Genomic DNA, 23895 nt, shown 5'->3' with positions numbered 1-23895 from the left:
ATTATTCCTGACCGCCATTCTTTCTCATCCAGCCGCCCACCTTTCTCAAAGCCGGAAGGGAAGCTTCCGCGATGATCTGCGAGGCCGTACAATGACGGACCCAGGGGGCCGCTGAGAACAAGGACCGACCCAGCTGGCCGCAGAGGACAAAGACCTGGTGGGCCGCCTACAGCCACGTGCGGCAGCGGACCTGGTTCACCGCTGCGAAGAAGGCCCGGCGGACCCCTCCCTGTAGGCTGAAACTCAGAACCCCTGGATACTGGCGAGTTAAGGAGGGAGCCGCTGTTGACACCAGACGCGAAGAGTGGTCTGATAGGAGAGGGAGTGGGGTTTTGCCTCCAGCTTTCAAGGTCGGCTGCAGGAGACGATGACCACCCCCCACCCCCCCACCGGGATACAGAGGTGGTTTGGAGAGGAGATGGACGTCAGGCCATGGGCCTGTAGCAGCCTGGGGATTACCTGGGTTTAGATGGATCGGGGGAGCCCCACTACTTCTAACATGCGGACTGGACTTTGGACTTTTTACTTGTAAACAGCAGCAAAATATGGCGGCTATGCATTTGTGGATTGTGAAAATGAATTTCACAATGCTGTGCATAAGTGACAATAAAGAACCATCAAACCTTTCTCTACAACTTTAAACTTTTCTTTCAATCTCTCATTGCTCCCACATCTTTAAGGATTTCACTTTAAAAATAATACGCTAATTTTCCCTCCACAGATGCCGAGTACTTACCAGCATTCTCTTTACTTTTGATTTCCAGAATCTACAGGAACTTTTCTGAAGACATTAACTTTGACTATGAATAAAATGTCAAGGGTTTGTAAATATAAGCTTTATTTTGTAGCAAAATATTTTATATATTGTAAAAAAAATTATAAAACAATCTCCATAGATTATGTTTTAATAAATACACACATTTAACGAGAAAGATGTACAATAGGATTTCAGCGTCTTGTTCGGTGAGAATTGGATTGGGTTTGAAAAGATACCATCCAGCAGGTGCCCATTAGGGAGGAGCAACAAGGAACCAGTTCCATTGCTGGCATCCACCAGCAGTGAAAGCAGCACCATCTGACAGCGCCGTGCATCAGAGAACTGAACGGTACTTGCATGCAAACATTATCCAGACTGCACAAGCAGACTCCGGGTACGGATACACTCGCACTCGGACAGCAAGTCGCACCTGGTCTCCCCGACAGCAAATTATTTCATCACAGAACGGAGATCTGAAATGGAAAGAGGGAGAAAGGATTAGTCACTCAACGAGTGGGGTGGGAGATTGCAACCTTTAGAATGTTTCAACTAATGCAATCAACCCGGCGTGCACAAACAAATAGATCAAGGTAGAACAACTTTAGGCTGTGCATGCCATACGCAAGAAGATTCAGTGAGTAGCACCTTTACCTATGTTAGCTTGTGTTCAAGTCACATTCAAGCTGATGGATTAGCTTGTCACATACACTGAGGTACGGTGCAAAGCTTGTTTTGATTGATTGATTGAAAGATTCAGTATGGAAACAGCCTTTCAGCCCATGCCGACCATTGATCACCCATTCACATTAGTTCGCATTTTCTCCCTACGCATTAGGGGTGATTTACGGAAGCCAGTTAATCTATCAACCCACCTCTTTGGGAGGAAACTGGAGCATCCGGAGTAAAACCCATGCAGTCACAGGGAGAACTTGCAAACTCCACACAGACAGCACTCAAGGCTAGGATCAAACCCGGGTCTCTGGTGCTGAGAGACAACAGGTCTGCCAGCTGCGCCACTGTGCCGCCCCCTTGTGTACCAAATCTAGGCTAATGCTCCAATTCCAGTGGATTGTAGAGTGCTGCATTGTGTAACATTGGTGCGGTATTAAAACCTTCTGAGAGATTGTAGGGTATGATTGCAGAGCTCCTCTAGGTGCCTTGGCCAACCAATGTAATGTAGATTATTTGGTAATGACCACACTTTTGTTCATGAGCCATGGATGAATGGTGCAGAAGGACAAGATCGATATTTCTGCTCCTTCTCTTTATCTCTATGGCAGCTCATAGAAAAGGCCAAAGATAGACACAAAATGCTGGCAGCGGGTCAAGCAGCATCTCTGGAGCGAAATAGGATATTCCTATAGGAAAGAATATTCTGTTTCTCCAGAGATGCTGCCTGACCCACTGACTTACTCCAGCATTTTGTGTCTATCGGTGTAAACCAACATCTGCAGTTTCTTCGAACTCGTAGAAAAGGCCCTTTCCCTCGAGCCCAGTCAGTAATATTGATTTATACATGGTTTGCCTTGTGACTTTCCTTTCTCTTGTTCGAGTTCAGAATTTTAACTACTTTAGAAATGAGGATTGGCACTCGGCCCTGTGAAAAGAGTCTAATATACTGATCTTCAGACAACACTGCAACAGTTTGGGAACAACTTTCAGTTCACAGGCTGTCAGATTGATTGACAATGTTCCAGGATTGGTCATGCAAATTACCATTTTTAGAATTTGTATCTAGTAATTAAATATTGCAGTCTTACTCCATGAACAAGCTACTGTTGTGCCAGTTTTTGCATATGGGCATCACATTAAACTTTTTTGCTGCTTTATCTCCAATCGTATTTATTAATTTTACTGGTCAGAAATGTTGTTATTACTGTAATCAGATGAATCTTAAAAGTCAGCTCAAGAGCACCCTGAACAGTACAACCCCTTTATTCAAAAATGCCAGAAATAAATCAAACAAATGGGTTAAAGTGAAGGTCAGTGGATAATCAATGGGACAAAGGGATCGCATGATACAAGTCACTAGAATCTAGGGTTAAGGTTAGTTAGGTGAGCATGTAAAACATAGCAATGAATCCCAACACTTAAGGACAAAGTGATGGAGTGACTCAGCAGGTCAGGCAGCATCTCTGGAGATGTTCCGAACCTACTTCCAGTGCCACCCCCCCCACCACTTTCAGTCTGAAGAGTCCCGACCCAAAACCTCACGCATGATGTTTCTAGAGATGCCGTCTGACCGGCTGAGTTACTCCAGCACTTTGTGTCTATCTCTGGAGAACATGGATAGGTGACATTTTGGGTTGAGATCCTTCAATCCACAGCATGTGATTTTGTTTCTACAGTCACAACACTTAGTATGTATATGATGATACCAAATATTGAAAGTAGGGATAGATCATGGAGTCCTTGTGTCTGCCATTCAATATCATGGCAGATTCTGTACCTCAACTCCATGGTCTTTCTCAACCCTTTTATATTATGTTTAAAAAAATGTTTTATAGTTTCTTGGAATTGTAAGACCTCAAATTTCAAAGGTTTCTGCCACAGTCTCGTCTGCTCTCACTTTACAGATGCGTGTCAGAGTGCATAAAACATTAACACTGGTGCTAAGCTTGGGCAGGGGTAGACACTTAACATTGTTTAATGCCCTCCCTGCACCAAGAAACAGATCTGAATTCAGAGATGGCCATGCGCATATGTTTACCTTAAGCACGTTGCAAAAGCTCTCCTAGGATTTCGATGCACAAAGTGAATTGGGAAACCTTTGAAGGTATGTCCGTCGGGCACCGCTCGCTTGATGGCATCTTGGAACTCCTCATTGCCCGTGGACACCCCAGTTGTGCGCTCAATCTCATACGCAGCAAGTGCCGGCGATAGCAAGTAAGACAGATGATCATCCCACACAGTGGCCAGGCTGAGATCCTGTTGAGGTGGAATCAGGACTAATGAAAGGTCACCGACATATTAAATGGCAAATGGCAACAATCCTATTATTGATTAAGATCTCAGGAGAGGACATTCTTAACATCATAATTTACTGATACTGTATTTGTAACTGATTTAGCATTTTCCTAGCTGTACTGCCAAAGAACAAAGGGTGGCACAGTAGTAGAGGTGCTGCCATACAGCGCCAGAGACCCGGGTTCGATCCTGACTACAGACGTCGTCTACACGGAATTTGTACGTTCTCCCCGTGACCTACCTGGGTTTTCTCCAAGATCTTTGGTTTCCTCCCACACTCCAAATACAGTACTGGATTTTAGGCCAATTGGCTTGGTATAAATGTAAAATTGTCCCTCGTGTTAGTGTGCTGGGAACGCTGGGCACTGCGGGCTCGATGGCCCGCTAATCTAGTCCAGCACTCTGTATCTTCTAAATTAGTTATCTTCGGCAAGTCCCTTTCAGTTCCCTTGGATTGTCCATAAGGGCTGCAGAAAGGCTAATGGGATGGCATTATTTAAAAGGGCAACTGGGAAACGGCAGGCATTTTAGCTTGAGGTGTTATAGGGAAGATGGTTGCTAGATATAACCAGAAATACATTTGTCCAGAGATTTACTGATGGAGATTTTTAATGTGAATTATGAAAAAAAGCTTAGACATTACTGCGAGGAAACTATCACAATGACAGAGTATTGAGGTCAAAGGCAAAAGGGACCTTTAGATACGATCTGTTGGAGGAGGATGGGAGGAAACACATGAAGATAAATGTCAGCAGTGACAAATTGGCCTGTCACAATAAGTAACATATAATATGTGCATAATATGTTATTTATTACAATAGAGCCCTCAGGAATTAGTGGTCAGATTTTAGATTTGATCATTTTTTTGAGGCAACTTTATGGACAGAGGCAGTCAATGACACTGGCTTTGTGTGCAGTTCTACAGGAGTAATATCAAAGATTCATCAGCGATCAGGGTGAACGCACTGGGGAAACTGCCCACAGGTCTGCAACTGAAAACAATTATTTGTGATAGTAATAAGACCTTAAACAGCAAAGCAATGTTATTGGCAAATTTAATACTTCTGACAGTTATTATTCAGTTTTAATAAATGTCGTGCTGTGCAACACGTGACAAACACGGAAACAGGCCCTTAACACTATCCTAGGGACAATTTACAATATTTTCAAGCCAATTAACTTACAAATCTGTATGTCTTCGCAGTGTAGGAGGAAACCGGAGCTCCTGGAGAAAACAGACACAGGTCACGGGGTGAACATACAAACTCCATACAGGATCAAACCCAGGTCTCTGGAGCTGCACCACCGTACCCATATGCACAGTGCCCTCTATAATGTTTGGGACAAAGACCCATCATTTATTTATTTGCCTCTGTAATTTAAAAAAAAAATCACATATGGTTAAAGTGCACATTGTCAGATTTTATTAAAGACCATTGTTATACATCTTAGTTTCACCATGTAGAAATTACAGCTGTGTTTACACATAGTCCCCCCATTTTAGGGAACCATAATGTTTGGGACACATGGCTTCACAGGTGTTTGTAATTGCTCAGGTGTGTTTAATGGTTTCCTTAATGCAGGTATAAGAGAGCTCTCAGCAGTTAGTCTTTCCTCCAGTCTTCCCATCACCGTTGGAAACTTTTATTGCTGTTTATCAACACGAGGACCAAAGTTGTGTCAATGAATGTCAAAGAAGCCATTATGAAACTGAGAAACAAGAATGAAATTGTTATATACATCCATCAAACCTTAGGCTCACCAAAATCAACTGTTTGGAATATCATTAAGAAGAAAGAGAGCACTGGTGAGCTTACTAATCGCAAAGGGACGGGCAGGTCAAGGAAGACCTCCACAGCTGATGACAGAAAAATTATCTCTATAATAAAGAAAAATCCCCAAACACATGTCCGACAGATCAGAAAACACTTCAGGAGTGGAGTTGTCAATGACCACAGAACACCTCATGAACAGAAATACAGAGGCCACACTGCAAGATGCAAACCACTGGTTAGCTGCAAAAATAGGATGGCCAGGTTACAGTTTGCCAAGAAGTACTTAAAGAGCTACTACAGTTCTGGAAAAAGGTCTTGTAGAAAGATGAGATGAAGATTAACATATCAGAGTGATGGCTAGAGCAAATTATGGAGAAGAGAAGGAACTGCCCAAGATCCAAAGCATACCACCTCATCTGTGAAACACAGTGGTTATGGCCTGGGCATGTATGGCTGCTGAAGGTACTGGCTCACTTATCTTCATTGATGATACAACTGCTGATGTTAGTAGCATAATTAATTCTGAAGTGTATAGACACATCCTATCTGCTCAAGGGGAAACAGGGACTATGTATAAACACTTCTACATGGTGAACCCAAAATGTATTAAAATGGCTTTATTAAAATCGGACAATGTGCACTTTAACCACATGTGATATTTTTCTATTACAAATCTAAAACTGCGGATTACAGAGGCAAATAAATAAATGATGGGTCTTTGTCCCAAACATTATGGAGGCCACTGCATATATGGGTACGGTGGTGCAGCTTCAGAGACCTGGGTTTGATCCTGTAAGGAGTTTGTATGGTCACCCCATGACCAGTGTGTGTTTTATCCAGGAGCTCCGGTTATCATGTATATATACCAATTTTTAACTTTATGACAATTGCAACCCTTTAAGGCAGCTTGAACAGAAAAACTGCTGGAGGAACTCAGCAGGTCAGGCGGGATCTGTGGGAGGATCAATTTGCTTTTTTCACCTTGTAGCCCAAAGGCAATTCTTCTTACGAGTAATCAACATCATAGAAAACCTTCCACTGTGGTTCATAGCAAATTGTGAAGCTTTGATCGGTTTCAAGGTTGTTCCTTGCCTCCTGCTATCAAATTATAGGCAACAAAATTTGCATCATATCTTTTTATTAAATAAAGAAAAGGTTATTGGAATAAAACATTTCCATCTCCGTTTAGTTAGAACTCCGTTTAAGAGGCTTTTAGATAGGCAAATGTATATTAACAGAATAGAGGGACTTTGATCACGTGCACGCAGATTATCGACATTATGTTCAGCACAGACATTGTGAGCCGAAAGGCCTTCCCCTGTGCTGTTCCATGCTGTACATCAGAAGGTGCAACTCCAGAGCCAATAAGATCATGGGAGACCCCTTCCACCCCTGCAACAGACTGTTCCAGCTGCTACGATCAGGCAAATGCCTCAGTTACCATGCTGTGAGAACGGAGGTTGAGAAGGAGTTTCTTCCCAGAGGCCATTAGGACTGTAAACTCCTACCTCATCAGGGACTAACTTTACTGTACCACTCTACTGTTTTTTTTTTAAATTGCTGTTTTTTTCCCTTTTTCATTCCTCCCACAATATGTAATATGTAAAAGAATATGTGATTCTGTTCCATTCTGTTTGTAGTTTATTTGTTTGTTTGTTTGTTTTTTGTACAAAGTCCGTGAGCATTGCCACTTTTCATTTCACTGCACATCTCGTACGTATATGTGACGAATAAACTTGACTTAATCTCCATAAAATAGTGCCATTCAATTATAGTGTGTGTGTGTGTGTGTGTGTGTGTGAATTGACAGAAATATGGTCACATTACTCTTTTTTGAGATCTCCCAAAAAAAGGGGGGGGGGGGGGGGGGGGGGGGGGTCAGTGGTGTAGCTGATGAAGCTGTTGCCTCACACCACCAGAGACCCAAATTCAATCCTGACCTCAGGAGCTGTCTGTGAGGAGTTTGCACGTTCTCCCTGTGACCGCGTGGGAGCTGCGCATTCTTCTCGTATCCCAAAAACACTCCCTTAAATTGTTCCTGGCATGTGGGGAGTAGATAAGAAAGTGGGATAACACAGAACGAATGTGGGTGGGTGGGTGATCAGTGGTCAGCTTGGACTCAGTGAGATGAAAGGCCTGTTTCCCAAACAAAACACATTACCTCCATTCATTTCCTTACCTTCCTATGCTCAGAAATCAGACCCCTCAAAACCAGTTCAATCTCATTGCTTGCAGCTGCTGCATCAATCACTGGAGCACACAAAGGTGGAAATGGTGGCAATGAAGTCGATGAGCCAGGAGCACACACAGATTTTATGGCCTCGGTACTCATGGGTTTCCACTTCGATTCGTCATTCAGGTCAAAGTGGCTCAGTTCAACTGTGTCAGATGGCTGACAATTTGCATAAAAGCTCTGGTGATTGAAGAGGCAGCCGATTGAACAATATGGATACGCTCTCTTCGGTTGCTCTACTAATGGTGGGTCATCAGGGTTAACTGGCCTGTGGATGTATCTATACAAAAACAGGAACAAAGTCTACTTTAGAAACATCCCTTGGTTTAGAAAAGGATTCTCAATATCAGCTTTGTGTTAAATGCATCAAACATTGACTAAATTTATGTTATACTTTGTGACAAAATGGTCGATGTGCAATTAAGAGAAGCAGTAGATATATTCAGCCAATGATTAATTTAAACAAATGAAGTCAAAATAAACATTGACAGAATCTAATGTTTCTCTTAATCTAAATGAAAAAATTATGCATCAACCACATTCTCAGAATTTGAATAGTAAGTTGTAAACAGTTACTTCCCACAGCAACAAAGAGCATAAGCATTAGAAACAAGGAAAGGCAATTAAGTCCCTCAAGCTTGTTCCATCCTTTGGGATTATGGCAGTTCTGATCCTTGGCTTCAAGTTTACTTTAGTGCAGGGTACAGAATTCTCAATCACTTGTGTTCAACAATGTATCCTAGCCTTGAATGAATCGGTATCCACAGCTCTCGGGAGTAAAGAATTCCAACATATCAAAAATCAGAAGAAATTCCCCATCACCTAGATCTTAAGTGGTCGACTAATTCCATGGCCCTTAGTCAGAGACATTGATCTCCAGGGAATATGTTACCCCACATCTACCCCAACAACCTTCCTCGTAATCATCAATAAGATCACCTCAGCAATCCAAACTCCAGGGAGTAAATGTTGGGTAATTCTGACTAGTTTTTCTCACAATGCAGTCTGAGAAGGGATCCAACCTGAAAGATGCTACCTGACCCACTGAGTTACTCCAGCACCTTGTATCTACCTTTGGTATAAACCAGCATCTGTAGTTCCTGGCTTCTACAACTGATCGCAGCAATCAACCTGGTACACATTAGCTGCAAAACCCCATGCAGTACTCCAGGCATGGTCTTATCAAAGTCCTGTACAATTGTTGCCAAACGTCCCCACCGTTGTACTTGATCCCTGTTGCAATGAACGATGACCAATATTCCAAAAATTATAAACTTTGTTTAATTTACAAGCTGTGTCAGTCCCTGAACACAGTTTAACAGTATCACACCATTTAAATAATATTATTTTTCTGTTCCATATACTAAAGTGGAAATTATCACCTGCCATCTTCCTGCCCACACACAAAGCCTCTGTAGAGATGGTGCACTCTCCACAATGTCTAATGATACCAATCACAATACATCCGCTAGCAGAGATATAATGAGCTTGATTCGGTCACGAGTCATTAATGTACATTGCAGTTAGTGAGACCACTGAACCAATCTAACAGATCAGTTAAGGCTTGAAAATGGCCCTTTTATCTATATTCATTGTTTTCTGCCTGAAAACCAATCCTCTAATCATAACACGTTAAACCAATGAGCCCTAACTCAAGCAGTAACCTGTATTAAAAATGAGCTGCAATGGCTGGTTTATACCAAAGATAGACACAAAATGCTGGAGTAACACAGCAGGCCAGGCAACATCTCTGGAGGAAACAGATAGGTTTGAAGAAACATCCCGACCCGAAACTTCACCTATCCAATTTCTCCAGAGATGCTGCCTGATCCGCTGAGTTACACCAGCATTTTGTATCTATCACTCAGCAACCTTTCACAGTTAACACAAAACAGTACACAATAGCAGGCCCTTCGGCACACAATGTCTGTGCCGAGCGTCATACCAAGTGCCGCCTATCTAAAACCCTATCAGGTTTCCACTCAGCCTCAATCAAGATGCTTAATGATAATAATCCAAGTTTGTCTAACCTCTCATAACTAATACCCTTGAATCCAGGCAGCATTATGGTAAAATTCTTCCACACCCTTTCCAAAGCCTCCACATCCATCCTGTTGTGGGGTGTCAAGAACTGGAATCTATACTCCAAATATGACCAAGCCAAAGTTTCATGCAGATGCAACATGATTTCCTGACTCTTGTGCTCATTTGGAAAGTATTAAAGTTCAGCAAAGGACAACAAAGCATTGAAAGGAAAAGGAAAAGGAAAACATAGAATAGTCTAGCATGAAACATAAAATACTCAAGACCTCAATTGCCTTGTAAAAAGGAAAAATATTAATATTAAAGTAATATTAGTTAATAAAAATATTAATTAAAGTTAATACTTATCCCTTACAGGATGGGATGTAAAATTATGTTGAGAAAATAGGAAAAATGCAGATAAATTAAACTCCTTTGGGTCTATCTTCATAGAAATCACATAAAACTTCCAAGAAATAATGGAAATATCCAAGTAAATATGGGTGGCCGAAGTTTGGTGGCAAAAAACGGGAAGGGACAGCAGATATGATCTAAATGGGGGCCGAGGGGGGGAGATGCAGCGAGACCTGGGTTCAAGAAATAATGGAAATATCCAAGTAAATATGTGTTCAAAGGTATTAGGCATTAATAAAAATAAAGGCATTGGAGAAAGTAATGAGACTGAAAGCCAATATACCTCCATTCTAAGATTTTGAAATAAATGTTTATGGAGATGAATTTGATGTAATCTTCCAAATTTCCATAGATTCTATACTGATTCCCAAAGATTTATACAGCAAATTTAACCCCACTATTTAAGAAAAGAGGGAGAGAGAAAACCAAAGTTAGAAACTGGCCTGGCATCTCGGAAAATGCTGAAATATAACCAGAGTCATACAGCACGGAAACAGGCCCTTAGGCTCACCTCATCCATGCCGACCAAGATGCCCCATCTAAGCTAGTCCCATTTGTCTGCATTTGTCTCAACATTTCCTATCCATGTACTAGTCCAAGTGTCGTTTAAATGCTGTTTTAGTACCTGCCTCAACTACCTCCACTGGCAAAGTTGCCCCTCAGGCTCCTATAAAATCCTGCCCCTTTCACATTAAAGCTATGTTGTCCAGTTTTTGATTCCCTGCTCTGGGTAAAATGCTCTGTGCATTTACCCTATCTATTCCATAGGAAGCAGTAGCCAGACAATCTTTTAAAATAATGCTAATAAAAATAATAATTATTATTATTAAATCGTTGAAAACATTAGCGACGCAGTGGTGCTGGTTTCCATCTTTTATAAGGTTCCACAGGGATTATTGAACAAAAACCAGTAAATGTATCATTTTCCATTTGGAAAGTTATGACTGATATTTACTTTCAAGGGCACCAGCTGTTTACAAGCTATATCAATGATTTGAATAAGAGGAACATAAGTAACATATACAAATTTGATGATGATGCAAAGCTGGAAGTGTAGACTGTGAAAAGGTTACAGAGTTATTTCAGGAAAGACGTAAATGAAGAGTCAAGGACATGGCAGAGGGGAAAATCGCATGGTTATCTCTTTCAGTGGAAAAAAATAGAAAGATGGAGTAATATCTATAATGGTGAGAGTCGGGTATTCATGGCAACTTTGATGTCCTTGTACACCTAACAGAGAATGAGCATACAGATTAAGCCATCAACTAGGAGGCAAATGGTATGTTGGCCTTTATAGCAAAAGGGTTTGAGTACAAAAGATGTCTTACTCAATTATATAGGATTGCTGATAGCACATCCAGAATGAATGTCACATATCTGACCTACCTTCCAAATGAAGAGTACATTTGAGATCAAGAGATTGTCAAAAGTTGACCAGACTGACTCGTTTTGTGAGGACTGGCCCCATACTGTCAAATTTAAGAGAAAGACTGTGGATGTCTTTAAAATGTACAAAATGGGCCATGACAGGAATAGATGTAGGGATGTTTCACCTGGCTGTGTATGGAAACTGTGCTCACACTTTCAAAATAAGCCAAGGTTGAATTTTCTTCTTCCTGAAGTGAGTGATCCCTTGGAATTCTCTATCCTAGAGGGCTGTGAAGCATGTTTTTTTTTTTGAAGAGCAACAACCGATTTTTGGATAATAGGAGAATTGAGAGATATGGGTTAGTGCAATTAAATGGCACTATAGTTAGAGATTAGTCATGATATTGTGGAATGAAGGAACATGCACGAGGAACTCAATGGCTTGTGTGTCTTTCTATTTCTGATGGTCTACAAAATTTGTAACTTGGCTTAAAGTTAACGATTTTCTCAAAACAAATAGATGAACACAACACTTAAACCAGTTAGAGCATGGTTCCAAGATGGTAAAACTTTAAGAGGATCTGGTTAGGGAGACTGCCTAAGCTCTCTCTCAGAATTGCACCTGAGAATCAGGATATAGAACACTGCGGTAGAAAAATACAATGGTAACACTGCATAGTTAAATGATGGATCGATCTGCTGTATGCAAGGCATTTTGTTCATTGTTCAGATTGCACACACATTGCTTTCACCTGTGTCCAGTTAAGCTCTCCCAGAAAACGACGTCTCCACTTGTTCCATGTGCCATCACCCAAGTGTGCGGCACCCTTCTTGCTTTTGTTCCAACACACACATAGGCATCCAATCCAAAGCCCAGCAGCAAACTGCACAGCAAGGTGGCATGGTCTTCACAGTCTCCCTGTGGGTCACCAACAGTTGATTATGCTGTTTCTCGACAATGGAAAAATCACTCACCTCAACCCATCATAGTGTAAAAACATTTATGTACACTAAAGTGTTTTTCTTTTGGCTCTTGCCCAATTTTATCTTCCCTTACTTACCATCTCACCTTTGATCAGTTAATCAGCAAAGGACAAGATGGATTCAACAGTGGCTGAATGGGAGATGCCAGAGAGTAATGGTGGATGGCTGTTTGTCAGGTTGGAGGCCAGTGATTAGTGGGGTGCCACAGGGATCTGTGTTGGGTCCACTGTTGTTTGTCATGTACATCAATGATCTGGATGATGGTGTGGTAAATTGGATTAGTAAGTATGCAGATGATACTAAGATAGGAGGGGTTGTGGATAATGAAGTAGATTTTCAAAGTCTACAGAGAGATTTATGCCAGTTGGAAGAGCAAACTGAAAGATGGCAGATGGAGTTTAATGCTGATAAGTGTGAGGTGCTACATCTTGGCAGGACAAATCAAAATAGGACGTAAATGGTAAATGGTAGGGAATTGAAGAATGCAGGTGAACAGAGGGATCTGGGAATAACTGTGCACAGTTCCCTGAAAGTGGAATCTCATGTAGATAGGGTGGTAAAGAAAGCTTTTGGTGTGCTGGCCTTTATAAATCAGAACATTGAGTATAGAAGTTGGGATGTAATGTTAAAATTGTACAAGGCATTGGTGAGGCCAATTCTGGAGTATGGTGTACAATTTTGGTCGCCTAATTATAGGAAGGATGTCAACAAAATAGAGAGTACAGAGGAGATTTACTAGAATGTTGCCTGGGTTTCAGCAACTAAGTTACAGAGAAAGGTTGAACAAGTTAGGGCTTTATTCTTTGGAGCGCAGAAGGTTAAGGGGGGGACTTGATAGAGGTCCTTAAAATGATGAGAGGGATAGACAGAGTTGACGTGGATAAGCTTTTCCCACTGAGAGGAGGGAAAATGCAAACAAGGGGACATGACTTGAGAATTAAGGGACAGAAGTTTAGGGGTAACATGAGGGGGAACTTCTTTACTCAGAGAGTGGTGGCTGTGTGGAATGAGCTTCCAGTGAAGGTGGTGGAGGCAGGTTCGTTTTTATCATTTAAAAATAAATTGGATAGTTATATGGACGAGAAAGGAATGGAGGGTTATGGTCTGAGCGCAGGTATATGGGACTAGGGGAGAATACGTGTTCGGCATGGACTAGAAGGGTCGAGATGGCCTGTTTCCGTGCTGTAATTGTTATATGGTTATATGGTGGCACAGCAGTAGAGTTGCTGCCTTACAGCAACAGAGACCCGGGTTCGATCCTGACTACTGGTGCTGTCTGCATGTAGTTTGTTGGTTCTCTCTCTGACCACATGTGCTTTCTCCGGGTGCTCCAGTTTCCTCCCACAATCCAAATCCAAAGACAGTTTGTAGGGTAATTGGCTTCTGTAAATTGTCCCTAGTGTGTAGGATAGTACTAGTGTATGGGGTGATCACTCCGGTATGGATTTGACGGGCCTGTTTCCACGCTGTATCTCTAACCTAAATTAAACTAATGGAAGAATAGAAAATAATTTGCCCGCCTACACAACAAAGATCAATCAGAAATAGAAAAACACACAAGCCATTGAGTCCCTCGTGCTTGTTCCTTCATTCCACAAAAGTAAATGCTTGGATATAGAAAATATGTTCAAACATCCCAAGAATATAATAAACTTGTTTACTTATTACAATACAGGGGGAGGTTATTCATTCCATTGGGTTCATGCCAGCTCTCACAAGCAATCCCTTCCACCCAATTCCCATCTGCTCTTCCCTGGGTTCCAGCAACATATGCTCCTTCATTTTCCCATCAACCCTCATATGATTCTATTGGCACTTATCTACACTAATGGGTAACTAACCTACCAGCATCTCTCTGAGATGTGGAAAGAAACCGGAGCACTCAACAGAAACTGCCACAGAAGGTGAAAGACATGCAAATTTCACCAAAAGCAAATAGAATCAGGACTGAATCCAGATCTCTGGAGCTGAGGAAGCAATGCTTATGGCAATACCACCATGCCATCCTTAAACTGCAGCATGTGCTAAACCTTTCTTATAATTTACAAATACCCTCAGAAGTTTGTCCCTAATGAATCTGTAAAATATTTAATGAAGTAGGTTGCAATTGCCAGATTCAGGAAAAGCTTCCACATTTATCAGATCACAATCTCTCATAAGCTTGGGTTTGCCCCCGATCTCCCGATCTCCCAATCTACCTCATTTCAGCCCTTGCGCTTTTAAAAAAATCTGTATTTTCTCCGTAATTATAATGCCATAATTTTATAACATTATATTCTGCTTCTAGGTATTTTTCTTTGTACTGTTGTACATGTGTATGGCTTGATTGTACTCATGTATAATACAATTTACTGGATAACACGTCATCCATGTTTTGCCACTATATCTTGATACACATGACAACAATAAACCCATTTAGTAGTGCTCATTCAAACATTTTCAAAAAAATATTGTGGGACCAAAACAAGATAAAGCAATTCTGGAATAAAAATGAGTGTGAATAAGAATTCCCACAGAAGGCTGTGGAGGCAGTTGATGGATATTTTTAAGGCAGAGATTGATATATGGATTCATTAGTATGGGTGTCAGGGGTTATGGGGAGAAGGCAGGAGAATGGGGTTGAGAGGGAGAGTTAGATCAGCCATGATTGAATGGCGGAGTAGACTTGATGGGCCAAATGGCCTAATTCTTCTCCTATCACATGAACCACATACTTAATGGTGATAAATTAGAAGTAAACTGGATACTGGACATCTGAAAAATGGGAATATTGGAAGCATTAAGCTAATCAGACTATCTGTGGAAAGAGAAACAATTAATTTTCAGGTTTATGATCTTTCTGGGAGGAATTTGAGATTTGGAATTTAAGAATGCAGAGGGCAAGTGGGGATAGAACTAATGGGTGGAAGATAGAAATGCTTAAATGACGAGGAGACAACATGGCAAGGTGGAAAAGTGACAAATAAGCAGCAAAAGAAGAAACAGATTTGTTGTCTTGGATTGAGAGTAAAGGGTAATTAGCCACGGGACAATAAGGGGAACAGTTTTTTAGTTTTGATTTAGAGACACAGTGTGGAAACAGGCCCTTCGGCTCACTAAGTCCACACGACCATCGATCACCCGTTCACACTATTTCTATCTTATACCACTTTCTCATCCTTTCGTTACACAGTAGGGGCAATTTAGAGGCCAATTAACCCGGATGTCTTTGGAACGTGGAGGGAATTCGGAACACCCGGAGGAAACCCATGTGGTCATAGGGAGAAAGTGCGAACTCCACACAGACCGCACCCGAGGTCAGGATCAAACCCAGGTTTGTGGCGCTGTGACGCTATGAGAATGATTTAGATTAAAATCTAGAATTCAAATTTCCAAGTCGCAGACAAACCCTAAACTTGAAGTGGTTGCAGATTGGGCGAGGCGGGGCATGGATGGCAAAGGATCAAAAATGACAAGAACTGTAAGAGATTACTATAGGTTTAGGTTAATTATTGTTACGTGTACCAAGGCACAGCTAAAATCTTTGATTTAAATGCGACCCAAATCAAATAATACCATACATGAATACAATCACATTAAACTCAATTACAACAGGTAGAGAAAAGGGAAAAATAGTGCAGTATATAGTTTTCAGCATTGCAGCACGATAAAATATGTTCGCAATGGGATAGAGGTGAATCAGACGGTGCTTATGGCATATGGAACAGGTTTTAAAAGGCTTTCCAAATGGGCAACTAGTTAGGAAATGAGCTCAAGAGAGATAACTGCACGGTTGCCTATTTTGTATGAAGAGAGTGGTAACTTTGAAGATGAAAGTCTTGGGAAAATACCAGAAATCTGAAATGAAACAAAAATGCTTGAAATGCTCTTAATCCATGACATAACATTTTTTATGTTTACGTGGAAGCTTGTCATATGCCTCGTCTGAAGCATAACATTTGCAAGCAAAATATAAATTAGAACAAACTTATAAAATCAAATAAGGGTCAGTGACGAGTCATTTTGACAAAATGTGGGAGTTATGAAATGGCTTGATACAAAATAAAATCAGATATATCATGGAAGGACAGTAATTTGAGGGGGGGTTACCCCAATGAGTGATGGGGTACAGGCAGCAGGAAACAAGATGTTTTAAGTTACAACAAGGGTGAAGGGTGGAAAGAACAACGGGAATTTGTTTGAAAGAGTGTGGATTGGGAGAGACTGAATGCACGTTTTTCTTAATGTGTCCAAAACATTAGGAGCATAATGGACACGTCTGTACATTTCATACAGGATTGGATGTGTGGAAGAAGGAGGAAAAAATTCACCCATTCTTGGATGATTACCCACCTTATCAAACATTTTCTCCTTTTCTCATTCCCTCCTCATTTATTTTTTTTAATTTCTAACTTTTACAAAGGAATAGTAGAATCTGAGCAGTTGATGAGAATGTGTTATAGGGAGATTTATTGAGGAATGGGATTGTTCTAAGAGCCAACAGACTCAATGTGCTAAAACCGACTCCTCTATGTCATAAAAAAATGAGAACATTCTAATGTAGACACAAAATGCTGGAGTAACTCAGCGGGACAGGCAGCATCTCTGGAGAGAAGGAATGGGTGGCATTTCAGGCCAAGATCCTTCTTCAGACTAATTTTGATTTAAAATATCTAATTTATCTTTAATCAATCACCTAATGAAGTTAGAACTGAAAATTAAAAGTAATGCGAGGGCTGTACCTTGCCTCTGCATAGAAAACTCAGGAGAGTGCACCATTGCTCTTGTTTGGATCCACCTCCAACCATGGCTGCTCTCTCATAGCCGAGAACATTAACAAATCTAGCAGCTTGTCTCGGTGTGTCCAAAAGCCTACCAGCTCGCAAGGGTCTTACGTAGGAGCATACTGGATGATTTACACTGTTTTCATCCTGAGACAGGAGAGGAAAGGAGAAAATGGTCAATTGTTTTAGCAAGTCAGTTTCTATTTCAGAAGTTTTTTAGCAAAGTGTATCACTCTAACTATTCTCCCCCCCCCCCACCGCGCCAAACACCCGTGTTTGATCCTGACTATGGATACTGTCTGTACGGAGTTTGTACGATTTCCCTGTTACCATGCAAGTTTTTTCTGGGTGCTCTGGTTTCCTCATGCACAGACGTACAGGTTTGTAGGTTAATTGGCTTTGGTAAAATTGTAAATTGTCTCTAGTGTAGGATAGTGCTAGTGTGCGGGGTTATCGCTGGTTGGCATAGACTTGGTGGGTCGAACTGCCTATTTCTGTTCTGTATCTTTAAAGTTTAATGTTAGTTATAGAGTAATACAGAACAACACAAGCCCTTCAGCCCATAATGTCCATGCTAACCATCGAGTACATAGCTTTACAAATCTCATTGAGCAGTCTTCTATGGCTTGGTAATTTAAGTGCTGGTCGAGTAACTTAATTGTTGTTAAAGCACCACCGTCCACTCAGGCAGTTCATTCAAGTTTTAGGTAGCATATAAATTGAGCCATAGAAACAGAAAATAGGTGCAGGAGGAAGCCATTCGGCCCTTCGAGCCAGCACCGCCATTCATTGTGATCATGGCTGATCGTCCCCAATTAATAATCCGTGCCTGCCTTTCCTCCATATCCCTTGACTCCACTAGCCCCTAGAGCTCTATCTAACTCTCTCTTAAATCCATCCAGTGATTTGTCCTCCACTGCCCTCTGTGGCAGGGAATTCCACAAATTCACAACTCTCTTGGTGAAAAAGTTTTTTCTCACCTCAGTCTTAAATGGCCTCCCCTTTATTCTAAGGCTGTGGCCCCTGGTGCTGGACTCGCCCAACATTGGGAACATTTTCCCTGTATCTAGCTTGTCCAGTCCTTTTATAATTTTATATGTTTCTATAAGATCCTCATCCTTCTAAACTCCAGTGAATATAAGCCTAGTCTTTTCAATCTTTTCTCATATGACAGTCCCACCATCCCAGGGATCAATCTCATGAACCTACGCTACACTGCCTCAATCACAAGGATGTCCTTCCTCAAATTTTGAGACCAATACTATACACAATACTCCAGATGTGGTCTTACCAGAGCCCTATACAACTGCAGAAGAACCTCTTTACTCCTATACTGAAATCCTCGTGTTATGAAGGCCAATATTTCATTAGCTTTCTTCACTGCCTGCTGTACCTGCACGCCAACTTTCAGTGACTGGTGTACAAGGACACCCAGGTCTCACTGCACCTTCCCCATGCCTAACCTAACCCCATTGAGATAATAATCTGCCTCCTCGTTTTTGCTGACAAAGTGGATAACCTCACATTTATCTATATTATACTGCATCTGCCCACTCACTCAACCTGTCCAGCCATTTAAAAATAAAGTAAGGATCCACCCTCACGTTGTGCACTTAGCCAGTTCCAACTAGGACAGCAATATCTATTGTGGGAGGTAGCAGAAGAGAAAAAAAAATGGTCATCAATGATTTTACAGGAAAACAACTATAGGGTCATGAGGTACAGAAAAGAGTCATTCAGAACAGAAATGGCCCTTTCAACCCACCACATCCATGCCAATCTTTTGCCCACCTATGCTAATCCCATTTGCCACATAAATCTTAATCCTCCTATAGGCCCTGCCTATTTAAGTGTTCAATTAAGCGGTTAGAAGTCTGTTCCATATCCATTCACCCACACTGGACAGTGTTTAGTTAAGAGATACAGCGGGGAAACAGGCCCTTTGCCCCACCGAGTCTGCGCCGACCACCGATCCTCGCACACTAACACTATCCTGCACACACAAGGGACAACCTACAATTTTACCAAAGCAAATTAACATACAAATTTGTACGTCTTTGAATTGAGAGGGGAAAACAGAGCACCTGGAAAAAACCCATGATGGTCACAGGGAGAACGTACAAATTCTGTACAGGCTGCACCTGTAGGTAGGATCGAATCCTCCACCGCTGCACCACCCTGCCGTGTTTGCAGATATTTATTGAGATGGAACACTTAGTTTCAGTTTCAATATCTTTGCAATGAAATAACCTGCTAACATTTGCTGCATTCATATTTAATTTGGACACCTTTTGCTCTTCCCTTATTAACCCACTAATTTACTTTAATGTATTTAAATAATTCAAAAGAAATGCTTCTAAACAAAGATCAACTCAGTTTGCCAGCATCCAACAATCAAATGGAGACACAAAGAACTGTGGATGCTTCTTTAGCAAAAAAGACACAAAGTGCTGGAGTAACTCAGAGGGTCAGGCAACATCCCTGGAGAAGATGAAGGTAGGCATGCAGGTGCAGCAGGAAGTAAAGAAAGCGAATGGTATGTTAGCTTTCATTGCAAAAGGATTTGAGTATAGGAGCAGAGAGGTTCTACTGCAGTTGTACAGGGTCTTGGTGAGACCACACCTGGAGTATTGCGTACAGTTTTGGTCTCCAAATCTGAGGAAGGACATTATTGCCATAGAGGGAGTGCAGAGACGGTTCACCAGACTGATTCCTGGGATGTCAGGACTGTCTTATGAAGAAAGACTGGATAGACTTGGTTTATACTCTCTAGAATTTAGAAGATTGAGAGGGGATCTTATAGAAACGTACAAAATTCTTAAGGGGTTGGACAGGCTAGATGCAGGAAGATTGTTCCCGATGTTAGGGAAGTCCAGGACAAGGGGTCACAGCTTAAGGATAAAGGGGAAATCCTTCAAAACCGAGATGAGAAGAACTTTTTTCACACAGAGTGGTGAATCTCTAGAATTCTCTGCCACAGAGGGTAGTTGAGGCCAGTTCATTGGCTATATTTAAGAGGGAGTTAGATGTGGCCCTTGTGGCTAAGGGGATCAGGGGGTATGGAGAGAAGGCAGGTACGGGATACTGAGTTGGATGATCAGCCATGATCATATTGAATGGCGGTGCAGGCTCGAAGGGCCTACTCCTGCACCTAATTTCTATGTTTCTATGTCTATGTTTCTATGAATAGGTGACATTTTGGGTCGGGGTCATTCTCCAGCAATTTGTGCCTCATTTTCCAACACACATTTGAGATGTAGTCATGCACTATATTGCACAGTGTATATTAAACACATTGTAATAGCATTGTACAAAACCATATGTAAGTTGGAGTTATTTGCAAAACCAGTACAGTATCTGAAATATGACTTTAAATAATAATTTAGGACCTGTCCTTAGAGACACACCTGTGCAAAGATTTTCACAAGTCTGGTGTTATGTGAAGGTCTGATCTGAAGATACTCTCTCCACCACTGTTTGGCATATATAAGGTACAAGCGTTCTTTTTCTGCAGTCTTTTGGCGTTCTAAGATTAGCTGCAAATTTCAAGATAAAAAACGTGAAGCAAAATATGGACACCGCGGCATGACAAATTTCTTACAGAGCAGAGGTATTATGTGCTATAATTGCGATTTCAATGTGGCAGATTTTAAATGTATTTGTAAGGTCACGAGTGTTTTTATTATGGCAATTTTATATTTCTTTAAAAAAAAAAGCAGCGATTCTTGCCACAGAAGATCACCATCATACACACTTCCTTGTCAATGTGATCGTGTTGCAAGAGTTCATTGCTGCCATCTCCCGCATTTTGAAGTGACAATCGGCTGCAAGTGGTGTAGTGAAGCCTCACATGTGCCTCGTTTACAGAATTCTAGTAATTCTACCCATTATTCAAGAACATATATTTAAGCTGGGTTAACAAATGACCTGGTATACATGCTGGATGGAAATTATGTTTTGGGATCATATTTTGGGAACAGTTGCGATGAAGCTGTAGATATGTGTCGCCATTTGCTGCGTCGTTTGTACAGCAGCAACATTCCATCGATGTTTAATTAATGGACAAGATCGGTGCCACAAGCTTCTGCCCATAAAATTCAAACTTCAGATAAACATGGAAAGCTGCCATTGGTTAACAAGAGGAAGACTTTGTCACATGTCATGACTTCAGGATCACTTTACATTTGTCTATCGTGAAGTTGCAGTGAACCACGCAACTGATGGTTCAATGGCGTTTTATTCGTCAAATGGGCAACTGCACAGTGAAATTCCTTTTGCATACTTACACAAAATTAAGCATTTTTGAACTGTAATCAGTGTTCTTGTACAGTAAACAAGACAGCAAGATCTCACAAACAAGTTGATTACATTTGGATGTAGACAAAAATGGTGGAGAAACTCATAGGGTGAGGCAGCATCTATGGAGAGAAGGAATAGGCGACGTTTCCGGTCGAGACCCTTCTTCAGACTGAAGGGTCTCGACCTGAAACGGCGCCTATTCCTTCTCTCCCTAGATGCCACCTCACCCGCTGAGTTTTTCCAGCATTTTTGTCTACCTTCGAATTTTCCAGCATCTGCAGTTCTTTCTTAAACAATTACATTTGGATAATCTGTTTTTTAAGTAGTCCAATATTAGTTAAGACACTGAGGAATTATTCTCATATAATACTACTTGGTCTCTTTCTCATATAATATCACTTGGGCCTTGGTTTAAGTCCTCATCCAAATAGTTGTTTTTTCCCCAGTCTCAGTAGAGATGGGTCCAAGGAACTGTCAGGCAGTAAGAGGCAGAAGCTCTCTCAATTTCTAGTTAATGAGCAGGCTGAGATAATCCAAACCAGGGCAAAAACTCACAATGTTACGATACCGTGAAGAAGTGTGGCACAGTGGTGCACGAATAGGGATGCTGCCTTAAAGCGCCAAAGACTCGGGTTCAATCTGGACTACGGGTGCTGACTGTACGGAGTTAGTACTTTCTCACCGTGACTTGCGTGGGGTTTCGCCGGGATCTCCAGTTTCCTCCCACACGCCAAAGACATATAGGTTTGTAGGCTGATTAGCTTGGTATAATTGTAAATTGTCTCTAGTGTAGGATAGTGTTAGTGGTTGGGGACGGGTGGCTGGTGGGAACTTGATGGGTTGAAGGGCCGGATTCCGCGCTGTATAAACTAAACACATTACTTGTCATCTTGACTTGTGCCACTTTATAGAGTCTACATTGTGGCAGTGAAGCAGGATTAAAGGAAGTGATATGACCAGTAAGGTGTCCATTGATCCAGTCACTCTCAATAATCCAGGATCACCAACATGGGAGATTAGCTTCTAATATAGGTATATTGTTTTGTTGTACAAGGAGTAGTTCACTGGAAAAAATATCTTCTGTTCATTCATTTATTCTTTCAAATTAAAATTTACAATCAGCTAAATTCACTGGAAAGCAATTGGCTCCATCTTCTGGACAAGCAAGAGAATCCAATGCAAAATCAAAATGTAGATAAAAATCAGACAATCTTGGCAAATGCCTCAGGCTGTGCTATCATTTAATAGTTGGTTGTCATCCTACTGTCTATGGGAGATGATGAACATTCAAATATCAATTTTTGGTCAGAGATTACATCATGGAACACATTTTGTTGATGATTATATAATCCAATTCTGAAAAGATTAGCCTGCTAATGTCAGGCAATGGTTCAGAGCCCTTGCTGGCATCTACTGGGGAGCCATTGAAACTATTTATAGCATGGCAGCAATATATATACACACACACACATATATATATATACATATACACATACACATATATATATATATATACACATACATATATATATACACACACACAGACATATACACATACATACACTTACATATATATATATATATATACACACATACATACATATATACACACACACACCCGACACCATAGCTTGCAGCTATATCGTCCTAGTTATTATTAGTGCTGGAGGCATTTATATCACTATTATAACATCTTTAATTGGATCTTTGGACATCCTCCTGGTCATTTATTTTTCATCCTGCATTGACCAAGAAAATGGATAACAAGGACGCTTATTCTATCCAAGGAGAGGATGCAAAAATTTAGTTTGACTGTCCAGAAAGACCTGCAAAAAAAACCCAAAACTATAAGGGAACTAATGCAAACCAACTACAAGAGTGTTGAAATGAGGTTACAAATCTGAAATCAAAGTGCTGTAAATGTGAAGGGATCTCTGGTACCGATGAAGGATGTTGACCAGAAATCTTAACTCAGCTTCACTCCACACCGCCGATTGGATCTACCAGAGAAGCTGGATGCCCAATTTCACCCCAGAACATGATATTCTAAATTGTGGCAATTGGAGATCATTAAATATGATCAAACTATTTAAGACGAGGAAGATGGAAACGAGCATCTACTATTTATTCAACCCAGCAATGATGGTAGTAGAAATACTGGAATCTATAATTAAAGAGTAATTATAGAACATCTCAAGAAAGATAACAGAGCAGAGCCACCATAGAATTATGAAGGGAAATTGTATTTGACCAATCTAATGGCGTCTTTGAGGATAAGGGGAAGTTAGTTTGGAATATCTCAGCTTGTTCATT

At 41.1% G+C, this 23895-nt stretch overlaps 1 protein-coding gene across 1 annotated transcript in view; it reads right to left on the bottom strand.

Annotated features, from left to right (window-relative positions):
- Positions 1 to 823: 823 nt before the first annotated feature.
- Positions 824 to 23895, bottom strand: part of cep76 (centrosomal protein 76) — a 43089-nt gene continuing 20017 nt past the window's right edge. Inside the window, exons 7-12 of the mRNA XM_055634364.1 lie at positions 20691 to 20819; positions 17242 to 17430; positions 12289 to 12455; positions 7679 to 8012; positions 3468 to 3685; positions 824 to 1230 (exon numbers count right to left, since the gene is read on the bottom strand). Coding sequence (XP_055490339.1) covers positions 1092 to 1230; positions 3468 to 3685; positions 7679 to 8012; positions 12289 to 12455; positions 17242 to 17430; positions 20691 to 20819 — 1176 coding nt within the window. The 3' untranslated portion in view covers positions 824 to 1091. The remainder of the gene's footprint in view (positions 1231 to 3467; positions 3686 to 7678; positions 8013 to 12288; positions 12456 to 17241; positions 17431 to 20690; positions 20820 to 23895) is intronic.

The sequence above is a fragment of the Leucoraja erinacea genome, chromosome 4 (assembly GCF_028641065.1).
Source record: "Leucoraja erinacea ecotype New England chromosome 4, Leri_hhj_1, whole genome shotgun sequence".
In the NCBI taxonomy this organism is placed as follows: Eukaryota; Metazoa; Chordata; class Chondrichthyes; order Rajiformes; family Rajidae; genus Leucoraja; species Leucoraja erinaceus.
Note: the sequence above shows the minus strand (reverse complement) of the source record. Positions and strands in the feature narration are given on the sequence as shown.